This window comes from Pavona decussata, unplaced genomic scaffold (assembly GCF_977016875.1).
Source record: "Pavona decussata unplaced genomic scaffold, jaPavDecu1.1 SCAFFOLD_201, whole genome shotgun sequence".
Classification (NCBI taxonomy): Eukaryota; Metazoa; Cnidaria; class Anthozoa; order Scleractinia; family Agariciidae; genus Pavona; species Pavona decussata.
The window spans coordinates 1088015-1107500 of record NW_028145609.1 but is presented as its reverse complement, the minus strand read 5'-3'; the positions used below and the strand labels follow the sequence as shown (position 1 = coordinate 1107500).

The following is a 19486-nucleotide window of genomic DNA, read 5'->3' as shown; positions in this document are numbered from 1 at the left end:
AGTGTTGCAGCCCTCCCGTCATAACACTGAGAGTATGAAACTATGAAAATGATACCTGGAGGATAAATAGCATGTTCAAAGATGCTTCCTTTGTGGTCCACAATGGGAGTCGATGATGTTATACCCGTTTGGAGTTAGGTCATGCTTGCAAAGCGGCGGCCATCATGGATCCACAATCTTGGATTTCTCTTAAACGTCAGAAAACTACAAAAATAGATAAACAAGTAATCGAAACCAAGAGTAGAACACTAAAATGAACTAAAAACTTAAACATCACAGGAATAATTATTTTCTGCAAAAATGTCCTTGTCAAAACCTGATTCCCATGGTATTATGGTACTTAGTGTCATTTTCCCTTTCAGGAGAGCAACGCTATCCAGATAAAGATTGTGGGAGATCAGCCACTGGTAGATGAAACCTCACTGAAGGTAGAATATATTCCATCAAAGCGTAAATAATATGACATATTGGAAATGATTTCGAGTTCAAGTCAAATATATTAGTGATTAGTTTCTTTTCCACAACCTGATTAACCTTTAAAAAAAATTAAGTGAATTTTCAATTAACCTTTTCATATAGTAGGTGCTAGTGGATACCTGGACAGCCGTCTGTCTAAATCTTAATGAAATTCCACCAGCCCTGCACACCTACCCGTCAAAATGAAAACGTTTACCAAATTTGAGTTCGTTGGGTTAGATCAGTCAAGTGTTTTTTCCAAGTCCAGGGAGAACAATCAATAAACGCTGAGTGATGATTAATTCAATCAAATCTTCTGACTCTACATGCTTGCTTCATGCTTTTTTTTTAACCTTGCTGGCTTAAATTATGTTTTGCCACGTTTTTTTTTTATTTTGAAGATTTCTGACGTTTACTCATTAAAAGGATTCGTCAATAGCCACTCAAGCTTTCATACTTGTTGCCTCTTAGCCAAATCATGTAGCAAACATACCGTATTTTAGTTTGCCTCAAACAGTTAGTTGACCAGTTGAGAAGTTCTTTTAATCATATTTGACATCTTTCCAACAAAGATGGATTGTTTGTCAAACTGGAGAGCAAAATTAGTGATTGGGAAATGTATTTTCTATATCTCCTTGGTGCGCTCATTTGCATCACCTAGTGTGTTTAATACAACAGAACAAAACATGGTTGAGACTCAACTCCTATTTATGAAATTTAGGGCCATGGCTGTGAGGATCCCCTTGACCAAGAATTGTTGTCAGTTCCATCAACATCAAAGGGAAACAGCCCGGCTGCCGCCTTTTCTACAGAGAATCTTGACGATAGTGATGATGAAGAGGAGAAAAGCTTTTCCACCAAACAGCTATTTTGTTTTGCTTGGCAGATTGCAAAGGGAATGGTAATTATTCCAATTGTGTTCAACGCAGTCATAGTAACTGCTTTCAGCTTGTTATTATTTAATATAACCCAATTCAACTTTGGCTTTGTTTCAGACATATGGCACCAAGTGTCATGCTGTGCGTTGTGATTGGGTGAAACCATTACCTTATGGTATAGTAGCCCACTGGGTTATGAGAAATGTTTTAATTTTAACAAACCGTATGAAACATTCCTGTATAATAAGCTACACTCATGGGAAATTAGCTGATTGCACGTGCATGCCTAGCGATCGAGCAGAACACTTCCGCGGTTCCTTCCGACAAGTGGTCGTCTACCTTTACGTAATAATGGTCACTTGTTATCAAATAATTTATTCTTTGCTCGTTTATGGTTTGTTTAGAATCATCTTGCTGAAATAAATTTTGTTCACCGGGACCTGGCCGCTCGTAACGTACTTGTTGGCTGTGACAACAAAGTGAAAGTGTCGGACTTTGGGTTGATGCGCCAAATATATGAAGATGTCAATACTTCAGAAAACACGAGAAAGCTACCAGTGAAATGGATGGCACCAGAAGCACTTTATCAAAACATTTGCACTACCAAAAGTGATGTGTAAGTAGATAATTTCCAAGAAGTTTTCAATTTAGTATCTAATTTCTGTGGTATATGGGTAGTAATTTATGTTACCCTCAGGTCAAATGTTTTACTGTTTTTATTTGTTTACACATCTACCTATTTATTTATTAAGTTATTTACTCGGCTATTTGGTTCTCTGATAAAAGTTATGTAAACTGTGTTTGTTTGTACATTCAAGGTCACACTAATTTTCAATTACTACTCCCGTCACACTTCAGCCGGATAAACAGCCTTGTATTCAAATATGGTAACGGCCAAGGAAACTACTTGACTATACATAAGCATAATAAAAAAAAAAAAAAAAAAAAAACATGCAAAATCATTATTAAAATAATGATTTTGAAAGGGTAATGCAAAGCCAAGCAAATGTTAAATTAAGTTAATACCTGTTTCCTTTATGTTTTTACATAGCTGGGCCTTTGGTATTCTTCTCTGGGAAATGGCGACTTTAGGTAAGTGAACCAATCACACCTCTATCTTTTTTTTTTAAAGTATTTCGTCCTTTTTTATTCAGGTAAGGAGATATTACCATCATTTTACAAAAATTCCACTTCTCAGACAGCCTTATTAAATTGAATATCTTAGCTGTTTAAGGTGCAATATCAGAATAACTCAGACGTCGGAAATTACTAGGGCCAGTAAGACAAAGGGGAGATTTTGATGAGTGCTATATGAAAGCATTAATGTCAATCTCTGGGGCTTGTGTATAATTAGAGAGGTTGTTTGGTCGCTTAGAGTTTTCCTGTCTCTTCTACTTCCACTGGGTATACCAAAAGGTTTTTATAGCCCACGAATCAAATTGTTGATACAGCTGTCAAGTCATAATAAAACATTTACAAAAGCGAGGAAAAATGTTCTTACCTTTGTTTACTGGCTGACTAACTCTTACAATCCTCATACAATTCAGGAGGTGTTCCATACCCGACATTGACTAATTCAGAGCTGTACCACCTACTGAACACTGGCTATCGCATGGAAAGGCCAGATATGTGCTGTGAAGAAGTGTAAGTTTCCGAATTTCTTTTTGCCAAATTAAGACGATCTAACATGTAGAATCTGGATTTGTTAATTTTGAATCTAGGAAATGATATAGCTGGGAGATTTCACACCAAAGACAATGTATATATCCTTTAATGCTCCACAATAAGAGTCCTCATCTTAGAGGCGAGTTACATAATGTTTTGGATAGGTGTGTTAATGCCAGAAATTCCAATTAACGATCGAAAAAGACGGAGGCAAAAGTGATTTGTAAAAGTCAATGTTAAGAGAAATCATTCTTTGAGAGCGACAGGTGGCGTCAACTCTGTAAGACCTTATCAAAATTACACCAGAACTAGTGTAGAGAAGATGTAATCTTTTAGCCTATAGATTATTTATCATAGCAGGTGAAACAACAAAACAGCCCAAACATTTTTTAATTGTTTTTGTGTCCCAATCCATAACAGATATGAAATGATGACGGAATGCTGGGAGAAAGATCCTTGTAATCGTCCCAGTTTTTTTCAACTGATTGAGAAACTGGAGACGATAATGCAGATGGATGTGCCATACTTAGACGTCAGCAAGCACGATGAAGCCAGTCCTTACTACAATGTCCCTTCTGGAGCTAGCACTGCCGACGATAGAGTGTAATAAGTCAATGCAGCTTTCACAAAAACTAGGAAATGCCATGTAAATTAAAGGAAACATGGAAGAGTGCTTACGGAAGCTAAGGTCTAAAATGAGTTAGCTATATACTGGGAAGGAACGTTTTAGTACAAAAAATATATATTTAATGAGGCAACCTAGGTTATGTACAGTTAAATTGTTTACTTAAGACGGCTTTAAGACACAAGCTTTGAGTAGCATAGGCCTTATCACGGTTTTCGACGCCATTTTGACGAGTAGGCAAACAGGCTTAAAATAACAGTGTTTGTATGGAAATCCGATGTCAAATAATTTTCATAAAACATTGCTTCTGAAAAATTCATGAATTGGAAACTTTTGGCACTAGAAAAAGGATTTTAAGAACAAAATTTGAGGGATGTAGCTGTGACAGAAAGCGTCCAGTCGTGTTTGGAACTTTCCATACATTTGTCTGTATAGCGAACCAGCCGTGAACTGCTCCTAAAAATAGTTCGCGGGAAAAAATACAGGGAAATGTATGGAAAGTTCAAAACACGACTGGACGCTTTCTGTCACAGCTACATCCCTCAATTTTTTTTTCTTAAAATCCTTTTCCTAGTGCCAAAAGTTTCCAATTCATGAATTTTTCAGAAGCGATATTTTATGAAAATTATTTGACATCGGATTTCCATACAAACACTGTTATTTCAAGCCTGTTTGCCTACCCGTCAAAATGGCGTCGAAAACCGTGATAAGGCCTATTCTAGTATTTTCATCAGCTGTGAGATTTTTCTCTGTGTGACAGGTGTATAGTGTTATGTAAAGAATCTCTAGATTAATGTAATCTCTCACATTAGTATGCAATCTGTAATACCCAGACTATACTCAGATACTTGCCTTAGTACATTTTCTTCCCTCGCTACTATAAGTCAGTCTATGCAATAGTGCAACTAATGTGGGAGTCTTTGGAATTGTTGTGTGATCAACGTGACATGTTATTATAAACGATTCATTTTCATTTCGTAAAAGTCAGGTCAAGATGCGTAGGTCATCAATTGTCACGTTGGTCACACCGGTTTTTTTTTTCCGTTCTTTTTCCTCAGCCGACCAGTTGCTTAAGCGCCACGTTGTCGTGTCAGATGCATTGAGTTAGGATCAGTTTTGAATTTTGTTTGTAGTTCAGCGATTTAAGGATCCTGTAAATTTCATTTTGGCTTTGGTTGTTCTCAGGTGAACGTTTCTGAACAAAGAGAAATTAACAGAGCCCTTGGTTAACTTTTAACTTGAACCGTTTTGGAACAACCGTCCCTTGTGTTATCGTGGCTTTGAATGTCGAAGTCTAACTCAACGGTATTTCTTTCTCCTAGTAGCAATGCTCTTTAAGATCTATTCAGTTTTGCCATTTTGTTAACCCTTTAAGGCAAAACGAGATGTTGTCCAGATCCTGGACTACAAACTCACTGCCTATGTATGATATACCATTTTAAGTGAGTGAGCGTATTTCTAATCACTGATATAATTAAAAACAAGAAATATTATGGTTCTGAGATAAACGGGCTTAAAACGTAAAAATTTAAAAGTTCAAAAACGTTTTAATCCTGGTGTATATTAGGTATACCCCTAAAGTATGCCTTGTTTTGCAGTTCTCAAAACGTTCATTAATTTGAGGCCCACAACTTTTAGGGGAAAAAAGTTGAAAAGTTATGGGGGTGGTCAACCAAATCACAAGTAGGAGGGGGTTAACTTTTTTTAAAGAGTAGCTCTTCACAAGACCATCTTAGTGTGAAAATTTGTTTTTCCATTCTCAATATTCGTCGGTAAAGTTGATTTTCCAGGTTTTGATGCCGGTAGGCTCCACTGTGGAGTTTTTGTTAAGCACTTTATAATAATGTTTGCAGCGCATGTTTACTAAATCTACGGGTGTACAGTTGACAAGAGTACCGTATTTCAATTTAGTAGCTGTTCATGTGAAAGCACTTTAGCTGACATGGCTTTCGTTTTCAAATCGGAGGGGATAGCAGCCGCCATAAGTTGAAAGTAATGAAGATAATTGCTTGTTTTATCTCCTTGTTTGCTTCCTCTTTTAATAATAATTTTACTATAGTTTATGAACTGGTACTGAAATGATCGAGTTCCTTTTCTTTTCTTTAAGTTTAAGTTGCCGTAGGCAATGTAATCGATGTAAGACGTGTAAAATATTGTTTTGTAATTAGTTATTGTGCGTTGCATTAAAATAATAATAAAAAGACCATCTTGGTGTGAAAAATTCATAAATAAAACCTGTCAAATATTGACAGAGCTATGGTATTATGTGCAATTGGCACTCCTAGAGGTTACATGGTTAAATGGCTCTTGGTACGTTCCGTTCATTTTTTTTTTTTTTTGTGCTTCAATTCTAAAACTAATATATATATTTAGCCAAGCCTAAAAGCGGAGCTCTAATTTTTTTCATAGCATTTATAGAAATCTGCTTATCGTATGAACGTAGTAACCTTACCACTTCCTCATCCTTTCTGCAGTTATATATACTTTTAGTGCATATGCAGCAAACTGCCCATAAACAATGACAACGTAATACAGAGGGCACAATTATTTAATGCTGATTTGTCGCAATCTCGTCCCCAGAGCCCCCGCGCGTGGGAACCAAGATTGCTAGTACCCAGATTCTTCGTACACACGCGCGAACTTCAATTTCATAAACAAATATGGCGGACGATTTGGAGAATTTAGTTGTCTTGCTTTGTTCTAAAGATTTGGATAAAAATAGCTGTGTTTAGACGTCTTCTTGCATTAGGATGGTGCATCTAATCAGCGTGGTGGATCAAGGATCTTTTTAAGCGCTAGGAAACTTAGGAAAAGTTTTCAAATTTGGAGGCGATCGAAGTTTTCCTAGTCGCCTCATCTTATTTTTCCTGCGTGACTGTGTGAAAAATGTTCCGTTCTACAGCAGATCAGTTGGGTTGAAGGAAAATTTTTAGTGTGATAAATGTCAAAAGTAGAAGGGGTTTTCCTGTGTCGGCGAAAGGCAAAAGGTCCGACGGCTCTGTCAATCTAGGAGGTAAGGACTAACTTCAAATATTTGTCAGTTTATGTATGGATGCACACGCACCTTTGTACTAGGGGAGCAATTTTCTAAAAGAAACCTTTGATGTTTAATCAAGATGTTAAAATTGCAAGTTAATACGGACAATAGTAGGCCAGTGTCGTTATATGAATTCATGTGGTCGGCTATATTACATAATATGCACAATACTAAGAGATCGTTTCAAAATGCGGACCAATTAAAAAACGAGTCATTAATCATGGGGATTTTCAAAATATTTTAAATTTCATCGTTTTCTAGTCAAATTGAGTGATTTTTGTTGTTGATGTTTAGGTTCTATTTGAGGGAGATGCACATTGGAGAATGTTTGAATACAGGAATAATATTTCAAGTCAAATGACACAAATCTTAAAAGCTTTGTGTCATTTTTCTATTTTCTTTAAAATACTGCACTTGTAGCTGATTAATTCAATAAATTAGATTAAAAAGCTCATTTTAAAAATTTCTGTTTTTCCTAGGTTGATAGCCATTCTTGTACACACAGAGTTGTTTATTTTGGTTTTTGTAGAATCTCAAAACTAGGTGCTCAGTTCCATCAGCCTTTGATATTGATTTACTAGAGAGTCAAGATGTCTTTTTGCGAGGGAATAATCCAGACAATAGGAGGATTTGTTAAAGCGAAAAAAAAAAAATTAGGGGTTAGGTGCACTTTAACTTAATCTACGTGTACATGTAAGAATGCAGTATAATTTTCCCAATTTAAGAGTACAGACAATAAAAATGACATCAGATGTAACGCGCACACTTTCTCAACGAAAAAATAGCCAATTCCGCTCGTACTTTTTCCATGTTATTGTAAAAAATAAATCGACGGCACTTTTCTATGGCCTATACTCTTATAGACCATAAAATGTCCAAAACTTAGCAGTGAGACCACTCGCCTGGGGCTCGTGGTTCCACTTGAGTTTTAGACATTTTGTGACGTCATTTTTGGTCTATAAGAGTATAGACCATAGAAAACTGCCGTCGATTTGTTAATTAGAGAGTGCATATTTTGTTGACCTCGATCCTAGGTTCTCCCTCCTTTACCAAGTTGGTGATGATATCATCTGCTCCTACAAATTCTGCAGGAGGTGCCAGATTCAATTGTCCCAAGATCCTTTCATTCATGGCAATCAAGTTGGTTGTCCCATACAATCTCGACTTCAATCTGTGTAAGGAGTACGTTCTTTCTATGTAATTGTTGAACGCAATAAATTTTGTAAGTCTAATAATTTATTCAACAGGAAAAAAATGTTTTTGCAGTCCCTAGCCATTTGTTACCTGGTTTTTAAAGTAAGCAAATTGTTTGACATGAAATCAAATAACACTTCCAAGGGTAATTAAATCCTCAACTGTCCCTGTCAAAATCTTTACCAAAAAAACCGATCAGGCAGTTATGGGGTCAGTTATCCCCAGCAGTTTTTTTAACAGGTTGCTACATGAGAGTTCACTCAAGGAGTAAAGTAAAGAAATAACACAACAATTAAGGGATAATGAAATTTTGTGCTGTGCAGTACTGATTATACAACTGGGAAATCAGATAATAATTATCTCTGGAGTGTAAATTTCTGTGTGGGAAGGAAACCACTTAAATTTCCCATTGCCTTAGTGAGTACATTTGGTCCATCAGTGATCAAAATCCTGGGGTAATGGGTTTGAATCCTGCCAAAGTCAAAGAGTTTTACTTTACCTTGCATGGACCACATTTCCTTACTGAGGTAATACTGAGAAGAAAATTAAAGGGCTTTCTTCACCACAAAAATTTCCCCTGCAGATTTCATTCTCTGGTTTCTCAATTTAAGTACAGGCCTTGCCTCAACCTATTAACCTTTTGTCCTTACAAGCAAAATCCCAATTGAAGAAGTCATTCCGTTAGACTGCTAAACATTACACCGCTGCAGCCTCAAACATCACTCCAGCTTCTGGATAGCACCTCATCTGAGAAGTCCCATTCATTTTTACACAGCAAGATTAACCTACCATGTATCATTTAATAAGCATTCTGTAAAAATATTTCTTACTTTACTTTTCATGATCTGGTTTTTCCGAGAAAAAAAATGGAAGGTACAAGAGTGCTTAAAGAGAGTTGAGTGTGCATATAATAGTCCTCTTCTGAATTCACAAAATGATGTACAGCTAATATTTTGCTTGAAATATTGCAAATTAAAAGCATTTTATCACTTCATTCTTCAAAACAATCAGTGGTTTAAACTGTTCTTATATAAATAAAGAAGATTTTACATAAACCCAGTGGACAGAATGAAAAAAGAAAATAATATTAGTGTTTTTCCTTATGTTACTGAAAAAGATGTATACCAGACTATGTGATAAGGTTTAGAAAACTGTACCACTGGTCACTGACGTCACAAAACCCATGAAAAATAAACAGTTATTGTACGGTAATCAGAAGTAAGTAAAAGAAAACAATTAACTTGGGGTATAACATTTGTATAATAAAAATATGATAACTGAATCACTGAACAGTGAAATACCAATTGTTTTTAACCTGCAAAGGAAACAGAATTTTGTTGAAAAAATAGGAGGTAAAAATCTGACTGAAGCAAATCCAAGAGAATTAACAACTATTTGTTCAAAGAATCAGGAGTGTCGAAAAAATTGAGGGTTCAAATAACTGAGATTGCACTGTAAAAATAATACCTGTACATATTAATTTTCATAATTCATTACTCACTACCAAATTTGAAAGTTTTCTTTTAATTAAAAGAGATGGCTGATAAGAAGTTTGACCTTTTATCTCTTAAATCACAGTTAGCAACAGAAGCCACAGTCTGGTTGCATTAAACATGGCCTGAATATCAGCCATCTCCTCTCCACATTATTGGTGAGTGATGGGAAATGTATACAGGGAATGCCCCTTGTTCAGCATATTTTTGTTACGCCTCTTTATCAGTTGAATAGTTATAAGAATGATTGAGTGACAGTGCTCTGTTGCTTATAAACACAGCTAGGCCCAGGCATCCAGTGGCCAATCCCTGTTGTACACACCATGCTAGAGCGATAGCCCTACATGGCCAACTAATTAAAATCTTTACTGCTGAAGAAAAATGTTACATGCCCAGTAAGTGCTTATTGTATTTGGTTCCTGCCATCATAAACATTCATAAAAAGGTAAGAGATTAAGAGGGAATGTCTACTAACACCGAGCAAGGGGTGGCACATGATAAAAAATGAAAGTCCTTCACAAATTGACTAAGGATACCCTATGGTAGTTCTAGTAACGTGGTGGTTTTGATTTCTCGGAATTCTTTTTTAAACCCAGAAAAATTGAATAAAATCTGTTCGGGCCCAAGTGTCTATAAAAGCACCCAAAATATACGTGTCCCATACCTTCTTTCAACTTCACTCTGTTTAATTCGCATTGATAAAAAACCTCATTTCATGCTTGGAAATGTGCAGTTGAAGTGTTTACGAATCGTTTGAGGCCAATAATAGATCTCTGCTTTAGCTTTTAAGGTCATGGGGAAGGTACCGAAAGTTACTAAAATTGGCTCAGTCGAAATTCTCAATTTGGCGCACTTTTTCAGGAGAGAGTTTCCCTACCCGGTAAAACATCAAATCACTTGAAATTTAGAATTCTTGATTGACGAAATGCTGTTCTAAAACCAGGTTTAAAAATTAGTTTCGGGCTTTCTATCAGCGCTGAGAACTAACGCTCTCAAAATCCCGATAATTGCGACATTATCTGTCAACAACTGTGAGCGATAAACATGTTTCTGTCAAAATCACCGAAGACTTTTGTAATTTTTTTCTTGTTTCCCTCAATATAACGATGGACCAAACAACAGAAAGCTCATATTTAGCTCACCTTGAATAAGATGTAATCTAAGTATCGGTTTCTTGGCTTAATGTACCATACAAAGCCATCATAGCTCGAAGGGTTGATAATTGATCTCCTTCAGTGACTAATGACTTCTGCTATCGCATTCACGTCATTTGGCAAATGCCAATTGAAGGGGCAAAAATACTTTGACGGTAACAAAACCCTGTCGGCTCAAAGAAAATGTTAACAGAAATATCTAATTTTAAAGTTCTCCACAGTCATCTCAGAAAGCGCTGGACTTTATAATCTTCCGTCTTCGATTGTTTTTGACTGTACTTGTTTCGGTCACGCAACGGCTTCCTTCGGAGTGATTGGTGTTTCTTACATAGTGGCCAAAATCGAAAAAAAAAAAAAAAATCCAAACATCAGGGCGTCTGAAACTAGTTCCTTTAAAGTTATTTGAACATGCAAACGTGACTGTTCACGCATTAACGCGGCTTTTGAATTTTTTCCGTGAACAGTGATGTTCGATTCAGGTTGTTTATTTCACGACGGTCATGGCGTGTGCGTCATGGTTTATTCAACAAAGATAATTACTTGAATGATTTTTTAACGAGAGGAAATTGAACAGATACCGGTATAAGGTGATATAAGAAAATTGTGACTTAACGAGAACTTTTTTAGTTTCTCAGCCAGAAAGACGTTCGTTCTTTTCGCATGTGTCGGTTTGTCAACATAAATAACAGCTATAAACAAGATAAAAGATATACAGACTGAGATAAAGAGTTCCGTGATCACAGATGATAACAGTACCTGAAAAAGGGTTGGGTGCATCAATTCTTCGTTAACAAGATCTTTAAAAAAGTTCAGTTTTCTGTTTAATCGTTAATTTCCTCTGATCTGTAGCACTTTTTTTTTAATGCGTTTATTTTAGTTACAATGATCTGTTGTGTTCTTATAAACATCGCCGTTGTTCTGATTGAAAAATCGTCACGCACCTGATGGACACACAATGATGCTGCTGGAACAATTACCAAATATACAAAATTTCTATATTATAAAACACTCGTAGATTTTTGTATTTACGCTGCGTTTAAAGAATTTTCTGATAATTTCAATCATCCTAACGGCCATTTCGGTTGTGACCGGGTGAAATCAGCTTGTGAGATTTGCGGATGCTTCAATTATCTGACAAGGTGGTCAAACAGAAAAAAAGTGTTTTAGTAAACCGTTCAAATCTTTCTTTGGTGCAACTCTAGTGCAAAACCGTTAAGACAACAACAAACTTAAAGGACCCTAGTCAGCCTTAGCCTCCCGCGCAGTCGTTTTTAGGGGACTCGTATTACCTCTTCCCCACAAACGTTTGCGGGGAGGAGGTAATACGAGTCCCCTAAAAACGACTGCGTGGGAGGCTAAGTCAGCCTCCGCCATTTTCGATGCCATCAAAATTATTGATATTGCATGGTGAAGCTAAATCTTATTGCTTTGTGTTCCTGAAAGTATGTTTCATTATCTTTAGTAGTTTCACAGTGATTTCGTTCATTTCGACATGCTCCGAGTAGAAATATAATAGCCAAACTCTCGCATATAAACAAAAACAAAGGCGTGGCTGGCTAAGGCCCTTTAATGCATACCTCGTGAAATTTCACAGGACAAACACGTTTCGGGACAATACTAGCAGTGTTCGAATAAGTGATGTTTACTCCGAAGTTGAGCTTATCTTAGGGCGCGCGTGATTCTTTCTTCCGCTACATTTCTGTGTAGACCATTATAGACTTGCCACAAGTCGTCTTCTTATGCACCGAAAGAGTGACCAACAAGGCGACGGAGCGCCTGCCTGGACTCCCTCGAAAACGGACTTTGAGAAAGTCTAACCTATCCCATCTCAGTGGGAAATTGGCCGGTGCAGAGGTGCGGTTGTCATGTGGCCGACACCAGCACTCCCTAGAGCGCGAGACGAGAAGTCCTTTGACAGAGCTTCAGTCGACTGTGCGGAGAAGCTTGCGGGACAAACCACGCTGTTACCGGTGGTCAGCATAGTCAGTAAGAGAGCAACAGACTAGATGTGGTATGGATACTCAAGTCAAGTGCGTTACGAAGGACTCGGTTGTAGTTCAGAAGTCCTATTTGACAGCAAACCGGAAGTAAAGCAGACCCTGTATGCGACACTTGCAGGATCAGACCTTCGTGACATAAATACTGAAGTGTGATCTGGTCGACCTCATTGCCTGATGAAGACTAGCAGTAAGCAGTCGAAACGTCGCGATATACAACTTGAGTGACTACATCGTGAAACAAAACATTATTTAATTTATTACAATGTATTGCTGTTACAAATGATCCAGTTCAAGATCAATGATTGATGTGTGCTGAAGTCGCTAGCAACCTTAACAGCAGGTTTCTTCTTGCACGTTGCCTCGAAGAAAGCACTGGTGGATGATGAACCAAAAGACGATAACGCGCCGCTGTTCGGGAAAATGAGCATGCGCTCACCCCACCCCCGCCCCACCCCTATTTTTCATTTACCATTAGGAAATTTGTATTTCCTTTGGCATTGACCTCTCAGCTGTAACAATTCGATGGAAAAAGCCATACATCGACAAACTGCATTCTCTTCGTCAAGGATGCGCATGTCAGCAGTGAGGAGTGATTTTTTCTGGCTGATAACATTGTTTTGTCCCATCCTCAAGAGAACAGTCAGGGATGAGACCGTAGTGACTTTTGCACGAAGGCGAAAACCAAGGCGTTAATACTTAGTTGTTCTAACAAGAAAAGTGTTCCCCAAGGTTTCACCACATTAGAATGCAGAGTATCATACTTTAGCAAGGCTTGCTTTGTGGCTCAGTCCTTTTGGTGATAGATGATAAAAACATTCGGCTATAAATCATCGGTCCTGTCCACACTTTGGTGAAGATTTCATTGTTTTTAATTTGTTTTTTGTTTTCAGCATGTCAGGACACACGTTTCCCGTGTGTTTTTCCCCCAAAATAGTCAAACCTAACGTCACGTGAATTAAAAAAGCGTGACATTTTATTGCGTGACTTATGCCATCAACAGTCGATTTTATCCACGAGCGCTTTCGCTTCAAGTAAATCCTGCGAACGGATCTCGAAACGACAGCTCGAAACAAAAAAAAAATCGTTTCGAAATTCAAAGAAAATCAAACTCAGCTCCATTTTAAACGATCTTCAAGTCGAAAAGAAGTGGTCATTTGAGTTTATTGTCGCTCTATAAGCGATGATAATTTATCTTGTTGACTTCACACATCAAGATGGCTATGTAATAATGAAAGGATACAAACACAACCAAATACCTTATTTAGACAATGCCTTATTGCAGTTAGCGAAACATGACCTTTCACTGGTGGTTTAAAGCCGAATGCCGAGGTAAACTACATGAAATTTCGATAGTTTCTCTTAGTTTGGTTGCAGTCATGTGCAGTTTGTTTACACGTTGATATTGCGATTTTCGTGATTTTGAGACCGCTTATGCTCGGCGCTGGTAAAAAGCCCGAAGCTATTTTTGAAACCTGGTTTTAGAGCGATACTTCCTCAATCTATAATTCTAAATTTGAAGGGTTTAAGTGTTTTACCGGATCGCGAAATTTTCTATTAAAAAAGTGCGCCAAATTCAGAATTTGGAGGGAGCGAATTTTTGAGATTTTTTGTGGCTCCTCATGACCAGGAAAATTCATCCACTGGAGTATTTTTGGACTCAGATACTTAATAAACACTTCAAAAGCAAATTTTCAAGAAGAAAACTGGGTTTTCTTTGATGCGAATTGAACAGAACGAAGTTTACGAGAAGTTGTGAACCATGTTTATTTCGGGTGTTTTTCAAACCACGAGGGGCTGTCACTGTTTTTTCTATTTTTTCCAGTTTAAAAAATATATTTCAGGAAAAAAATCCCACCACGTTTTCTAAACTAGTATGGAGTATCTCTGGACGGAATATGCAGAGTTTTGATTTTTTCATCATGTGCCACTTTTTTATGATTTCGCTCGGTCTTAGTAGACATTCCCTCTTAAATACACAACTGGATCTATCCCTTGACAGGAAAAGTGCACAGAAACGTTCACACAAGAATGCATAATTTACAAGTTTATGAACTGCCTCAACAAAAACTTCCATTAACAAAGTGATTCTTGAGCTATACAGTGTTTTCATCACATCTGTCATGATCTGTGATGGTAAATAAAAAGCTTACATCAATTTATTTTTTGTTATGATTATTTATAAAATTCTCCCTTTCATATTTTGGAAGCCCCCCCCCCCCCCCCCCCCACCCAATGATGTTCTAAAATAAATATTTTTTTCCTGCCCCCCCCCCCCCACGTCATGAGCTATCCTGCAAACCATGGTAAAATACCATGCCCAGTCCCCCCCCCCCCCCTCTATCACCCTTTTTAACTTAAAACCTCCTCTAAAATGGAAAATACAAGCATTTCTGGAGTCTTAACATTTAATGACATTTGCATTATAATTACCAGTAACTAATAAATTTCACTTTAAAAAATCCTTTACTAAAAATTAAAATGATATAAAGGCTGACATTCAATGCATAGAGAATGCAGTGGTTTTATGTCACAAACCACATTTATATAAATAGCTGTTGATTGCTTTGCCAAGGAATCATTCTAATATTCCATGCACAATAGTTACATTGTTCTAGCCCTCTACCTTCTTTTAAAAAAAAAAAAAAATGTTCAGTCATCATACAAATTAATTGTAACTGTATAATCTCTTTAACATACCAATAGATTGTCTTTAAAAATCAATTTTTCTGGAGAAGAAATACAATTGCAGCCATTTTTAAATGTGATCTATATCACAAATAATGTTGTTAAGATAATGTTGTTTGATGAAGTCAGGTTCAAAGATACCGAAATGTCCAGAATTTGGAGACTCTGATTACCTCATCAGGATACATCGAGCACATGAAGACAGTGGCCAGGGGGAATCTGAAAGAACTAATTCTGCAGTTGGAGATGCTAGCCATTATCGATAGCAGTTCTATAAAATGGAAATATAATTTTTCATGACAAATCAGACGGAGAAATTAAGAAGATAGCTGTGACTAGCTGAGTATGAAAATCCCGAAGATAAAGAATAGGGAGAAATGCATGGAGGGTTGGTCATGACAGCATTGCGCATTGAGGATGCACCTGTTCTGTCAGATTACATTTAAGGACAGTGCCTACTATTGTTACTGCGCATACGTTCTGCGCATCTCGAGATACTCGGGTTTCCTATGGGTGGTGCCTACTAATACAGGTATATTTTTGCGCAGTTATGACTATACGGAGAAAGCAGAGCTCAGCAAATGCTTTTGGCATCTGAAAAGAAAATTGGGGGTAACCATGCATTTTTCAGAGATAATTAAGCTTCAAGTTAGGAAAAAATCCCATACATTGCTTTATATTTTGGCGCTTTTTAGAGATATTATTGCTTAGTTATCTCTGAAAAATGCATGGTTACCCCCAATTTTCTTTTTGGATTCCAATAGCCCTTGCTAAGATCTGCTTTTCCCGCATAGTCATAAACCGCACAAAAATACTTCGGTATTAGTAGGCACCGTCCTTAAGGGGATTTGTAACAGAGAGGGAGGAGGCATTTTTTTTTTCAACTCTACCCAGCTAATCATAATTTCATGAAGGGATAGGAAAGTTCAGCGAAAAAAAATGTCCCAAGCTATAATTATTTTTCTTGAATTTGTGACCATAAAATAAATGATCACCATGATGTCTGAGAGTTATACATGGAATTTGTCAAAGATAGTCCTACAAGGTTAAGAAAGAGCAGCAGTGCGCTTCATGCAAAAATTGGTTGGCTGGATCCATGATGGGCAGAAAATTATTCCACACCCTTTCCCGGATGAAGAAAAAATAAGGTACAAATTAAAGTGTCTTTGAATCTCTGGCTACTTCTTTAGACGAAACAGCATAACCAGTTGATTACTTTATGCCTAGAGCACAAATAAAAAAAACATTCAATGAAGGAAAGCTGAACAAAGTAAAGGAAATTACAGACTTTTCTTCTATAGTGTACCTTTGTGGCTTCTGATGAGCTAGTTAAAATATACCTAGACCATTTAAATCATTTCCATTTCTCCAAAGATATGCAAAATCAAGCAACCATCGAGAACTGACGAAACCGAGAACAAGGATTACAATAAAAATATTGGAGAGAGTTACTACTATTAACTACAGGGTTAAAATCTCTTTATGGTTTTGAACTTGACATTTACTTGAAATCTGATTTATCTGATCATCAAAGCAATGGAGACGACACTGTTGCTGTGGGTGAAACATGGTGAAGTGAAAGTGAGGGGATGTTTAGTGAGAGTGAGTGATGATAGCGAGAGTGAACTTGACCATCCCCGGCGAAGAAAAGGTGCAGCACTAGAAGTGGACGGAGTGCAACACGCTTTGCGTTAAATTGGTGAATTGCTTAACCCTAGATAGTATAGAAAAGTGCTTAGCCCTTAATAATATTTTTTGTTGCTTAACCGGCAGGGGTATTTTGCTGAATGCCGAATGTTACATTTTATGCTACCTATGACATTTTAGCATTAAAGGTGAAGTATCACGAAAATTTGATGTAATTTCAAAACCAAAAAATGTTTGTCTGACAACAGAAACAAAAAAAATGGTGGCTAGGTTTGCTATAGATTATCACCCCAGTGCAAGAAAACTGTTGATAAGTGCCTCTGGCCAGGTTGCAATGGATTGAAACTTCAAAAATATTAGGCTAATGTTTTTCAAGTTCTCGTATTTTTGTTTCCAAAATGTGCTAGAACATATCATGAGTCGTTCCTGTCAAGAATTGAGTTGATTTTTCTCCTCTCATTGTTCTAGAATTATTTTGTATTAAAGTGAAGGTCTTATTTCACCATTTTTAACAAAAGAGGTCAATTAAACCCCATGGTACTTCCCCTTTAAGCAAAGAATGAAGTTATTTAGGTCTAAGCACTTCTCTTTTAACTGTCTAGGGTTAAACACTGGTTATACAGACATTTAGCTTTAAGTTGTTGTTATGGCAGCCATTCCATCAAAGGACTTCTATGAATTCAGCATTCTGCAAAATACCCCTGCCGCTTCAAAATCAAACTTTAAATTATACTCGGCTTTATGTGAATACATATACTACCTGTTATACAAGGTAGTAAGGTATCCTTTTGAACCCAAAAACCCATTTCAGTAAAAGAGGCATTCTAAGCTACATGATTGTGCGAGTGGGAGTCCAAAATCAAGTATCAAAATATTACATGTACGTACACTGAAGGTAAATATTCAGGACGGGTACTTCCTCCTATAGCTTCCTATTGATATATTTTTTTTTTCTGTTGTTATTATTCTTTTTCAAGGCGAACTTCTGTATATATAGCAACAGAAGCATATCACCCCGAAGCGTCTAAATTCCGCTATAATGTTTTGAAACAAGCTGGGGTTTATTAGTCGACCAATCAGGAGCACGAATGTATTTTTTGCCCAAATATGGAAGGATTCATAACAAACAAAATGGCGGCCGCTCGCAAAGAGACCGTCAAAAAACTATCGAGAGCGAAGATAAATTCGATCAGTCTAGCCGGGAAAACGCTTTCGGAAGAGGTTGTGGTGGAAAGGATCTTCAGAGTAGCTAGAGCGAACTTTGGGTTTTTTTTTAATTCGAGCACGCCAGCCGATGTGGATGTGCTGGAGGCAAGTGGACCGTTTCGTGGGTTAGTGAAGCGTTGCAATGACCATTTCTTTGATTTATTTTCCGAAAGAGTTAAGGGTTCGTTTGACAAGCATGCGTTAATACAGGTGAGATGGTACGAGTTAGTTAGGCAGGTGCTAGCTAGCGGAGATATGGAGGAAATAGTGAAGGCAGTTCCATCCCGGGGTAAGGAGATAGTGTCGTGTATTTTGGAGAGTGTTGCGAGCGCTGGTTTTAAGTTTGTGAGGGAGAGTCAGGAAGCTAGTTCAACAGTTATGGTTGCTAGAGAGAGTGTCGATATTTCTGAGGACGATGTTTCGCTTTTAAAGCTAGGTTCTGCGGCGGCGTTGAAACTGAAAAAACGTTTACGACAAATTGCCCAACCACTTTCAAGGTCTAAGCAGAGCCTTAAGAACATGATATTGAAGGAGATAGACGCTATTGAGAAAATGGAGGATCACGAAAAGACAAACCTCCCAATTTTTCCTGCATAATCTCGATGAAGGAAACCTACTTGTTTTGAAGGTGGAACTGATTTGTTTTCTGCGAAAGTTTACGCAAGTGTTCGGAAGAGTCGTGAATCAAAATGGGTATCACTCATTTGGTAGAAGACTGTTCAAGGTTAGTTTAGAACTATTAAAGCAAACTATCACCCCTAGGCCTCTTAACGAATGCTTGAGATATCAATAGCATTACTTTTATTTCTCTTTTTCATTTAACCATTCACTCTACTGCATTTACCTTTGCGTATCCACGAATTGGAAATCAATTTGTACCTGAATAGGTTAGCACAGAGGCATATGCTTCTTCTCATCAAACATGGTTACACTGTATATGGTTGCCTTTTCAAAGGAATAAGAACCTTACCTTTAGACAGCTGCAGTAAAAAGATCTCTCCTCTGTGACACACCAACACATTTGCAGGTGCATTACACAAATAGATGTTTGCGTGATCTTGGTTCGTTCAACATGCCTTGTGAGTTAAAGGGTCACTAATGCTTCCTGATTTTTTAACTAATAATTAAATTGGCTGTTACAGGTTGCCGAACAACAAGTGTTGAGTGACGGTGGCATTAATAGGAAATTTAATGAAGCACTGATATCCATAGGCATAAAAATTTCCCCAGGCATAAAAGCAGATCTCTATAATAGACTATTGCGCAAAATCTTCAACATCAGGTGCAATGAATTTGTCAGAGCGCAGAAATGTCTGGAGGAGCATCATGAGAGGCAAACACAGGACAGACAAGTTATGTTAAGGAATAAGCTGAAGGTTGCCAACTAATCATCAGATGCATTTAAAACAATTTTTCCATGTTTTCCTAGCCTCATCCAAACACAAA

General features: G+C 37.3%; 2 protein-coding genes and 1 long non-coding RNA gene across 7 annotated transcripts in view; 1 reads left to right on the top strand and 2 right to left on the bottom strand.

Moving 5' to 3' along the window:
• LOC146461214 (mast/stem cell growth factor receptor Kit-like) overlaps window positions 1-5828 on the top strand; it is a 17885-nt gene extending 12057 nt beyond the window's left edge. For all 3 annotated transcript variants that reach the window (XM_085087033.1, XM_085087032.1, XM_085087031.1), the window contains exons 10-15: window positions 363-428; window positions 1178-1357; window positions 1739-1950; window positions 2386-2426; window positions 2882-2978; window positions 3420-5828. In XM_085087033.1, coding sequence (XP_084943159.1) covers window positions 363-428; window positions 1178-1357; window positions 1739-1950; window positions 2386-2426; window positions 2882-2978; window positions 3420-3606 — 783 coding nt within the window. In that variant the 3' untranslated portion in view covers window positions 3607-5828. The remainder of the gene's footprint in view (window positions 1-362; window positions 429-1177; window positions 1358-1738; window positions 1951-2385; window positions 2427-2881; window positions 2979-3419) is intronic.
• LOC146461204 (Fc receptor-like protein 5) overlaps window positions 1-19486 on the bottom strand; it is a 288679-nt gene that overhangs the window by 141626 nt on the left and 127567 nt on the right. The gene's annotated exons all lie outside the window — the stretch shown is intronic.
• On the bottom strand, window positions 14524-17824 carry LOC146461213 (uncharacterized). Its single transcript, XR_014857470.1, has 2 exons — window positions 15361-17824; window positions 14524-14627 (listed from the first exon to the last, which is right to left on the bottom strand). It is a non-coding gene; the product is annotated as an uncharacterized LOC146461213 (long non-coding RNA).